Source organism: Polypterus senegalus, chromosome 1 (assembly GCF_016835505.1).
Source record: "Polypterus senegalus isolate Bchr_013 chromosome 1, ASM1683550v1, whole genome shotgun sequence".
In the NCBI taxonomy this organism is placed as follows: Eukaryota; Metazoa; Chordata; class Cladistia; order Polypteriformes; family Polypteridae; genus Polypterus; species Polypterus senegalus.
The window spans coordinates 126,533,724-126,545,071 of NC_053154.1; the positions used below are offsets into that span (position 1 = coordinate 126,533,724).

Sequence of the window (11,348 nt, forward strand, 5' to 3'; positions counted from 1 at the left end):
TGTTCCCCTGCATCCCCTGGAGTCTTGGGTCTTTCGCAGATGAGAAAGGGCCAGTCTCAACTTTTGCTGGATGTGGTCCCACTGGACATAACTACTTTGTCAGTCTTCTTCTCCTTTAGATATTCTCAATCCACTGGGTCTCCTCACCGGGAGGAGTCAAGCAGCCCCATGTCTGGGCACCAGGAAAACTGTGTAAGAAAAAGGACTCCCTTCATTACTCAGGTAATTAAATGAACCAGGTAGAAGGAAGCTTGTCCTTTCCGCACTTTATTTGTTTTAATGAAAAGGGGTACCCTGCAGGCACTGAATGACAGATAGGAGTGACCCCAAGCAAAGATTAACTTCAATATTCAATATATTTCTCCTTCAGAGATTACATACTGTAAATGCAATGCTTGCATAAGTGGTTGCACATCAGCTTATACGCTTATTTGGCAAACAATGCTGATTGTCGACATTTCTTTTGTATTCCTTTAACTCTTAATGCTAGCTGGCTACATTGTAATATTCCCATGGTATTCACATACCCTTAACACAGTCCCCCATTTTGATAAGTGGTCTTTGGTGTCAAAAATAATCATGCCACAACTTAGTGCAACTGCCAGGTGGACGGGGGTGTGTGTGTGCGTTTCACTCCAGGGTTAATTGTGGAGCTGACTGACCGCGTAGTATATACATGTGGAGGCAGGTAGATCAGTCAGGTGCCTCAGTGGTGCTTCAGAGAGCACAATTCATCATAGCCAGGCTAAATTAGGCAGCAGAGTATATAAGAAGACTATACAGGCAGAAGGGGGGAGGAAACAGATCGGCAGAAACAGTGAGAAGGAGTCAGAGGTTGAAAGAAAGAATGGAAGAGAAAAGCGGGAGCAGGAGAGAGCCGGTGCGTGAGTGAGAAAGAAAGAGAAAAAGCAGACAGCTGGGAGGAGAGCCCCTTTAGGGGAGTGTGCAGCCAATGCTCAGGGACTGGAGAAGGCTAATCCAGCTGAGCGATCATAGAGATTGAGTACATTGTTCATGGGACTCACAGCATAAATCCTGGAAAGCAGCGGGAGTCGGGGAGGCTCAGATGAGGAGCTGTTTTGGGGGGCACAGATGGCCACAGGGACTCAAGTCTTGGTTAGGTGAGGTTTGGGTGGGGAGCCCTGCTGGAAGCCATGGGGTACAGACCTGTAGGAGCTGGATGGCTGTAACTGTCGGTTGAATATCTCCTCCTTCTGCAAAGTCCAGACAGGATAAGGGGAGGAGACACTATGATAAAAGTGTTGCTGCGGGGACTCAGTTTTTTTTTTTAATTTTTATTTATTAATTTTATTACAATCAATACATAGCAATCAAGTTTTTACAAAAAAAAAAGAATTATGCTAAGAACAGATCGATCCCCACCCTTGAGAGAGAGAGCAAGTCAAACGGTGTAAAATTTAAGGCTTGTAAAAATACCTAAATTAATAAATTCTCTGTGCTCTATAAACTTATTTTAAAATATTACTGATTAGATCCTGCCATGTTTTGAAAAAAGTCTGTACAGATCCTCTAACTGAGTATTTGATTTTTTCCAATTTTAAATAATATAACACATCAGTTTCCCCCTGACTTAAAAGAGGAGAGTTTGGGTTCTTCCAGTTTATCAGAATAAGTCTGCGTGCCAACAGTGTAGTGAATGCAATCACGATTTGTTTGTCTTTCTCCACTTTAAGACCCTCTGGAAGAACCCCAAACACAGTTGTTAATGGGTTAGGAGGGATTGTGAGTCCAAGGCTGTCTGAGAGGTAATTAAAAATTTTTGTCCAGAATAATGTTAATTTGGTGCAGGCCCAGAACATGTGACCTAGTGAGGCTGGGGCTTGGTTACAACGTTCGCAGGTTGGATCATGCCCTGGAAACATTTTGGAGAGTTTTAGTCGAGACAGATGTGCTCGATATATAATTTTGAGTTGTATAATTGTATGCTTTGCGCATATGGAGCTTGAGTGAATTCTCTGCATTGCTACTTTCCACTCCTTTTCTGATATATTAATTGAGAGGTCATTTTCCCAGTGTCCTCTTGGATCTTTGAAAGGAAGGGATTGTAAAAAGATTTTATATATTGTAGAGATGGAGTCTAATTCCTCAAAATTGAGCAATATTTTTTCCAGCGTGGATGAGGGTGCAAGATGAGGAAAATCTGGAAGGTTCTGTTTAACAAAGTTCCTGATTTGAAGATAGTGAAAGAAATTTGTAGCTGGAATGTTAAATTTGGAATGTAATTGTTCATAGGATGCAAAGACGTTGTCTATATAAAGATCTCTAAGCAAGTTAATTCCAAATTTTTTCCAGATATTAAAAACTGCATATGTTTGTGAAGGTTGAAAGAGGTGGTTCTTTTGCAGGGGTGCCACAGAAAGAAGCCTTTCCGTCTTAAAATGCTTTCTACATTGGTTCCAGATTCTAAGTGAGTGGAGCACAATTGGGTTATTAGTGTATTGCCGATAACGTGTGTTTATTGGAGCGCAGAGCAGGGAATACAAAGAAGTACTGCAGGATTTTACTTCTATTGCGGTCCATGCCTGTATATGTTCTTCTATTTGTGTCCAGGTTCGTATCGACTGTATATTTGCCGCCCAGTAATAAAACTGGAAGTTAGGTAGAGCCATGCCGCCTTCTGCCTTTTGTCTTTGTAGGGTCGCTCTTTTGATGCGTGGATGTTTAGAATTCCAAATAAATGAGGTTATTGTTGAATCTAATTGCTTAAAGAACGATAGCGGGGACTCAGTTTTAAAGGATAGCTTCCTGCCTAGGGTTTTCAACCTTGATTTTAAAGAATTATGTATTGAATATTTTAACCTCCATGATCAGGGACTTTCAATCGATTATCTATTTTTTGTCAGAAGATAGCACTGTGTTGTTTTTTGGATGTTTAAGCACTGTTCACCCTTTTGCACCTACCCCTTGGTATGTGTATGTGTCCTCATTTGCCTGGCTCATTTTGGTAATGTTATCGACGGAAGCAGGTTCAAGAGGCTCCTGGAAGGAACCGGTAGCATGGAGCCAGCCTACACTGTCACACGCATTTTTTCTTACACTTAGAGCACAAGCTGTTCACATGAACCACTACTCCCAACTGACATCCTGTGTACGTGCTGCAACCTTGAATGATTCTTCACCTCCTAGCTGCCGCCCTTCTCCTGAGGAAGCAGTTTTTCTAAGAAAGGCACTTTTCAGGCTTAAGGCTTTTTCAGATTTTTAACCATTTAACTGTTTAGCTCCCACAGCTGCCAAAGAAATGCCCAATTTAATCAATCAAATGCATTTTCAACATTCAAGGAAAGTAAAGTTGTGAGTAAAGTATAGGAGGGAGCTGCATCGATTATATGAAGACGTTCTCTAAGATTATCCGAAGCAAATCAGGTGTGAATAAAACCAATTTAATAGGGATGAATCAGTTTATTGATAACAGTTTGAAGTCTGTGTACTAGGACTTTAGCAAAGAGTTTCCCTTTGCACAAATTCTATAGGTGCAGATAATATATCTCTAAATGTTGAAATGTAATGATAAAGTACATACAGTATCCTAGATGTTTTGCGATAAAAAAATAGCTTTTTTTCTTATCACTAAAAGAATTTTAATTTGTCAGAATATTAACATTGATGACATGGATAATATCTGCAGAAAAAAAACAACAGCCAATGTATAAATCCCATGGCTAAAATTAGTACATTAGGTAAATGAGAAACTTCTTTGCAATTGCTGAAGGAGCACTGCCTTCAGGCAGAACACAATATAAACCAAGTCAACTCTTTATCGTTGCTGTCTTGTCATTTATTCAGAGACATGCTTCTGAGAGTTATTGTGCTGGCTCTTTCGGTATGGAGTGAAGATCCTGTTTGCAAACTATGGGGAAAACCTGATATTCCTCTTCTTTCAAAGACTGGTGACTTCATGTTGGGTGGAATTTTTACACTTCATAATAACATTATAGCATCCAAACCCACACTTAAGTCTACACCTGAACCATTATTCTGTACAGGGTGAGTATTTTTTAATTTACATAGCATACATTTGTGTCAGTTTTATTTTTAAACTGTGATTAAAATTGTGTTTCTATTTTGAAAAGTTTAAATTATAGAAACTATCAGTTTGCTGAAACCATGATCTTTGCGATAGAGCAAATAAACAACAGAACAGATATTTTGCCTAATGTGTCACTGGGATACAAGATATATGATGCTTGTGGTACTATTTCTTTGGCAATTAAAGCTGCAATGGCACTAATGAGTGGAGCAGGAGAAGCACAACCATCAACTCTGCCGTGTTCTCAACAGTCAAGCATTCACACAATCATAGGACATTCTGCCTCTTCTCCAACTATTGGTATCTCTACGCTTGTCAGTCAATTTAACATACCAGTGGTAAGAAATAATGTATTATTATTATTATTATTATTATTATTAACAGCTCTATTTTTCAGTGGTTCTTCAGTAAATCCATTAAAAAGTCTTAAATACTATGAAGGTGTAATTGTTCAAATAAATTTTAGTATTATACCAAGATTGCATCATGTCTATGACATGTGAAATACACAATAAATAATTTACCATAAAAATATAACAGTATGAAATTGTTCTATAAAATTTCTTAATCATTGTTACTAATATATTATGATATACTGAAAGTGTTTATGTATTGTATAGAATTATGTATATTTTACATATATATAGAATTTAATTGGTTTCATTTTCACAGATCAGTCATTTTGCTACTTGTGCATGTCTCAGCAATAGGAAAGAGTTTCCCACTTTTTTCAGAACAATACCAAGTGATTATTATCAAAGCAGGGCACTGGCACAACTTGTCAAGCACTTTGGATGGACCTGGGTGGGGACAATAAGAAGTGACAATGACTATGGCAATTCTGGCATGGCCACCTTTATAGATGTAGCCCAGAAGGAAGGTATCTGCATTGAATATTCAGAAGTTATTTACAGAACCAATCCAAGAGAGAAATTTCTTAAAACAGTTGACATAATTAAAATGGCTTCTTCAAAGATTATTGTAGCTTTTGCAATTTTCATAGATTTGGAATTTTTAATGAAGGAACTGCTGCTTCAGAATGTTACAGGTCTACAGTGGGTAGGCAGTGAATCCTGGGTTTCTGCCAAAAATGTGGCAACTATGGAAAACTACAGAATTTTTAAAGGGGCGATTGGTTTTTCATTCGCTAATGCAGCAATACCAGGGCTGAAAGAATTTTTACTGTCAGTTCATCCAACAACCACTCCAGGCAATACAGGTTTGATTAAACTTTGGGAGGATATGTTTGATTGCAGTTTTAACACTTCCCATTCTAAAACCTGTACAGGATCAGAGAATCTACAGCAAATAAATAATCTGTACACTGATGTTTCTGAACTAAGAATTACATATAATGTGTACAAAGCTGTATATGCTGTAGCACATGCACTCACAACCTTCTAGCTTGCCAGGATAATCAAGGACCCTGCATGGCAAACCAAAAAGATACACTGCCACTGCAGGTAAGTAGTTTATCATCAAATATTTACATATTTTAACATATAGGTATTGAATGTTTCTAAATATTTGACTATTATTATTATCTGTTTTCGTAAAAAAAAAATGTGATTTTCACTTACATAATTTTGGTTACAGATACTGTTAAATTGGATTTAAGTTTGAAATAATTTGCTTTGATTTCTGGTACAGCTGTTATATCAGTAACGATGTGTAAAATTTTAATAAATATTGCAATATATACATAAAAAGTCAATTATGAGTATGAATTGAAGCAGTTGCTTAAGATATTTGACAACTGTCATTTATGTTACTTTGAAATTGCTAGGCAAATAAAGCTGATAAATTCTCTGAATTGATAGGCTATTTATGATCACAATATTCATTGATATAATAGGCATTGCAGTACCTGAAGAAAGTTAATTTCAGTGCAAACAATGGTGATTATGTAAATTTTGACATTAATGGAGATCCTCCTGCAAGATATGAATTGGTGAATTGGCAGCTTAATGTAAACGGAATCATAGAGTTTGTGACTATTGGATTTTATGATGCATTATTGCCAGAAGGAAAGCAGTTTATAATGAACAACAAGAGCATTGTGTGGGCCACCAATGATGGCAAGGTGATCTCTTTATTTTCATTTGAACAAAAGGCAAAATTTAGTATGATTTAATTTTATGAGCTTTAATAGTGCATATTTCAAAATTGTGCATCATGTTTTTTTTGTTTTACTTTTTTTTTCTAGATTCCAAAATCAGTATGCAGTGAAAGCTGTCATCCTGGTACACGTAAAGCTACACAGAAAGGAAAACCAGTTTGTTGTTTTGATTGTCTACCATGTGCAGAAGGAGAAATTAGCAATAGCACAGGTAATCACCTGCTTTGTATAGTGCACAGATAAAAGGACTTGGAATATGTCCCAGCAGAACTGAAAATAATCCAGGAACCAGTTAGTTTTTTTTTTATTTTTTTTATTTTATTAATTTTATTACAATCAATACATAGCAATCACATTTTTACAAAAAAAAAAAAAAAAAAAAAAATTATGCTAAGAACAGATCGATCCCCACCCTTGAGAGAGAGAGCAAGCCAAACGGTGTAAAATTTAAGGCTTTTAAAAAATACCTAAATCAACAAATTCTCTGTGCTTTATAAACTTATTTCAAAATATTACTGATTAGATCCTGCCAGGTTTTGAAAAAGTTCTGCACAGATCCTCTAACTGAGTATTTGATTTTTCCAATTTTAAATAATATAACACATCAGTTTCCCACTGACTTAAAAGAGGAGAGTTTGGGTTCTTCCAGTTTATCAGAATAAGTCTGCGTGCCAAAAGTGTAGTGAATGCAATCACAATTTGTTTGTCTTTCTCCACTTTAAGACCCTCTGGAAGAACCCCAAACACAGCTGTTAATGGGTTAGGAGGGATTGTGAGTCCAAGACTGTCTGAGAGGTAATTAAAAATTTTTGTCCAGAATAATGTTAATTTGGTGCAGGCCCAGAACATGTGACCTAGTGAGGCTGGAGCTAATTTGCAGCGTTCACAGGTTGGATCATGTCCTGGAAACATTTTGAGAGTTTTAGTCGAGACAGATGTGCTCGATATATAATTTTGAGTTGTATAATTGTATGCTTTGCACATATGGAGCTCGAGTGAATTCTCTGCATTGCTACTTTCCACTCCTTTTCTGATATATTAATTGAGAGATCATTTTCCCAGTGTCCTCTTGGATCTTTGAAAGGAAGGGATTGTAAAAGGATTTTATATATTGTAGAGATGGAGTCTAACTCCTTGAAATTGAGCAATAATTTTCCAGCGTGGATGAGGGTGCAAGATGAGGAAAATCTGGAAGGTTCTGTTTAACAAAGTTCCTGATTTGAAGATAGTGAAAGAAATTTGTAGCTGGAATGTTAAATTTGGAATGTAATTGTTCATAGGATGCAAAGACGTTGTCTATATAAAGATCTCTAAGCAAGTTAATTCCAAATTTTTCCAGATATTAAAACTGCATATGTTTGTGAGGGTTGAAAGAGGTGGTTCTTTTGCAGGGTGCCACAGAAAGAAGCTTCTCCGTCTTAAAATGCTTTCTACATTGGTTCCAGATTCTAAGTGAGTGGAGCACAATTGGGTTATTAGTGTATTGCCGATAACGTGTGTTTATTGGAGCACAAAGCAAGGAATACAAAGAAGTACTGCAGGATTTTACTTCTATTGCGGTCCATGCCTGTGTATGTTCTTCTATTTGTGTCCAGGTTCTTATCGACTGTATATTTGCTTCCCAGTAATAAAACTGGAAGTTAGGTAGAGCCATACCGCCTTCTGCCTTTTGTCTTTGTAGAGTCGCTCTTTTGATGCGTGGATGTTTAGAATTCCAAATAAATGAGGTTATTGTTGAATCTAATTGCTTAAAAACGATTTATTAATGTATATTGGTATGTTTTGAAATTAAAAAAGGAGCTTAGGAAGAATATTCATCTTAACAGTGTTAATTCTTCCAGCTAGTGTGAGATGAAGGGTTGACCATCTATGCAAGTCTTGTTTAATTTTTTCCATGCAGACGACGAAATTTTGTTGATAAAGAGCTTTATGTTTACTTGTGATGTTTACCCCGAGGTATTTAAACTGTTCTGCAATGATAAAAGGAAGGGTGTCTAATCTAATATTATATGCTTGCGAATTCACGGAAAGAGTACACTTTTATTCAGATTAATTCTGAGACCAGAGAGCTTTTGAAATTCTGTGAGTGCTGCTAAGACTGCAGGCACAGAATTTTCTGGGTCCGATATATACAGTACCATGTCATCTGCATATAATGAGATTTTCTGTTCCAGTCCTTCTCTGCTAATCCCCTTTATCTGATCAGTATTTCGACAATGTATTGCCAGTGGTTCAATGGCAATTGCAAACAGCAGTGGTGACAAAGGGCATCCTTGTCTTGTGCCACGTTCTAGTTTAAAGTAGTCTGAGCAAATGTTATTGATGCAAACTGAAGCTTCTGGGTTAGTATACAGTAATTTAATCCATGCACAAATGTTGGGCCAAACCCAAACTTCTCCAAAATAGTAAAAGGTATTTCCATTCAATCATGTCGAATGCTTTTTCTGCATCCAATGATAATAATATTTCTGGGGTGTTTGATTTAGTTGGTGAGTATATTACATTAAACAGGCGTCGAAGATTTGAAGATAAGTGTCGGCCCCTAATAAATCCAGTTTGGTCTTGTGATATTACTGAGGGGAGCACTTTCTCCATCCTTCTAGCTATGATTTTAGAGAGTATTTTAACGTCGTTATTCAGAAGTGAAATTGGTCTGTATGATGCACATTGTAATAAGTCCTTATTTTGTTTTGGGAAGACAGTGATTAGTGCTTGGCGAAAGGTTTGTGGAAGAGATTGGTTATCTCTGGCTTCTGTAAATGTTGCTAATAGGAGGGAGCTAGCTGAGCGGAGAATTTCTTGTAAAACTCTGCAGGGTAGCCGTCAGGGCCTGCTGCTTTTCCACCTTGGAGTGACTTTATAGCATCCAGTAATTCTGATAATGACAGAGGTTTATCGAGCTCCTCCACACTAATAGCGTCAATTTGTGGTATCTGTAATTTATCCAGAAATGCATTAGATTGTATATTGTCTTCTTTAAACTCAGTAGTATATAGGGATTTATAGTAGTCTCTAAAAGTGTACATTATATTTTTGTGTTCGATGATTTTATCTCCGTTCGTGTTAGTAATTACCGAGATTGCGTTGCGTACATCTTGCTTGTGGATTTGTTGCGCTAAAAGCTTATTAGCTTTCTCTCCATGTTCATAATAATGATGTCTGGATTTGTAAATTAGTTGTTCGGTTTCTTTAGTTGTCAAGAGGTTTAATTCTGAATGTAGAGCCTGCCTCCTCTTATGTAGAGTCTCGCTTGGTAGTCTGGCATGTTCTTCAGGGAACCAGTCCTGAAGAGGATGTTAGCCAATTATACGTTGCACAATCTATATAGTAACCTTATGTGTGAAAGTTGACAAATTAAATATGCAAAATATTCCTTGTAATGTGAGAACTAAATAACTGAGGAACATGATACCATTTTTTCTGTATTTGTTTATTTTAATAATAATCTGCTGTAGTACTACTACCACCGTAGCAGTTTTTATCTAGCATAAAGTCCTCTTTTTTCCACCTCTTTCTTAACAGTTTTTACTTTTGAGTCAGACAAAAAATAATAATCTTTATTTCTTATGCTGTTTTACTCTTACCATATGAGCACTACAACTTAACAGCAGAAGACAATGGTTTACATTTATTAATGAGTTTATGTCACTTTTGACACATTTGTAAAAATGTCAATAGAAAAACTGCTACACTGTTTATAAACTAAATGATACTTTGGAGTTTAACTGTGTTGCATTTTTGGCTACATGTTGGACTGAACTTTCCTGCCATAACAATTTGTGAAAAATATCATAATAATATAATTTATCATTTTTTTTTATTTAGCAGCAAATCAACGTACTCCAAATGTTAATTAAGATGGCTAATTTCATGACAATCTAACTTTTCCTTACAGATGCAGTTCACTGCACAAAGTGCCCTTTGGAATACCGGGCCAATGAAGAGAAAGACCAGTGCATTTTAAAAGACATTGAATTTTTGTCTTATGATGAAATAATGGGCATGATATTAATTATATTTGCTTTATTAGGAGCTTCTCTAACTTCTGTGGTTACTGTTGTATTTTTCAAGTTCAGAGATACTCCAATTGTAAAAGCTAATAACTCAGAACTAAGTTTTCTTCTTCTTTTTTCATTGACGCTGTGCTTTCTGTGCTCGCTTACATTTATCGGGGAGCCCACTCAGTGGTCCTGCATGTTACGACACACAGCTTTTGGAATCACATTTGTTCTTTGCATCTCGTGTGTTCTGGGAAAAACAATAGTTGTGCTTATGGCTTTTAGAGCAACAATGCCTGGTAGTAATATAATGAAATGCTTTGGACCAGCTCAACAGCGGTTAAGTGTTTTAATTTTTACACTCATACAGACTTTGATATGTATCATTTGGTTAGTAAAACATCCTCCATTCCTCCAAAAGAACATGAACACTAATAAAGAAATAATCATTTTAGAATGTGAAATGGGATCCACAATAGCTTTTTATATTGTTTTAGGATATATTGGCCTTTTATCAGTCATGTGTTTTGTTTTGGCTTTTCTTGCTCGGAAATTGCCAGACAATTTTAATGAGGCAAAATTTATCACATTCAGCATGCTGGTATTTTGTACTGTTTGGATCACGTTTATTCCATCTTATATCAGCTCTCCTGGGAAGTATACAGTAGCTGTAGAGGTATTTGCTATTCTGGCATCAAGTTTTGGTTTACTTCTTTGTATTTTTGTTCCAAAATGTTATATCATTCTGCTGAAACCTGATAAAAATTCAAAAAAACACTTAATGGGTAAAGTGCAGTCAAAATCGCTTTGATATCTACATGAAAATTCGGTCACGTTTAAACTATGATACAGTACACAGTCAGTGCTACTTTTTTAAAGTATTGATAGTACAGCAAGCCAAAATGAAGTTGAGAAACATTTTCTTTTTTTTTTTTTTTTGATCTGTTCTTAACTCTATTTTTCTTTTTGTAAAAACTTGATTGCTTTGTATGGAGTGTAATAAAATTAATAAAAATAAAAATAAAAAAAAAAAAAGTTGAGAAATATTCTGACCTTAATGCTAAGGTAACCAAATTAATTGTGTGTATAATTTAACATATTTGTTTTCATTAATAAATATCTGTAAATGCTGATGTTTGTTAGTACGGTGTAAACATTGAGAAATATTCTAAACAAGTAACCT

The 11,348-nt window shown here is 36.1% G+C and overlaps 1 protein-coding gene across 1 annotated transcript; it reads left to right on the top strand.

Moving 5' to 3' along the window:
- Window positions 1–3,808: 3,808 nt before the first annotated feature.
- On the top strand, window positions 3,809–10,976 carry LOC120533786 (extracellular calcium-sensing receptor-like). Its single transcript, XM_039760783.1, is given in 7 exon segments — window positions 3,809–4,005; window positions 4,092–4,386; window positions 4,721–5,435; window positions 5,438–5,511; window positions 5,904–6,131; window positions 6,255–6,378; window positions 10,063–10,976. Coding segments are annotated over 7 exon segments (2,547 nt in total).
- The last annotated feature ends 372 nt before the right edge of the window (window positions 10,977–11,348 follow it).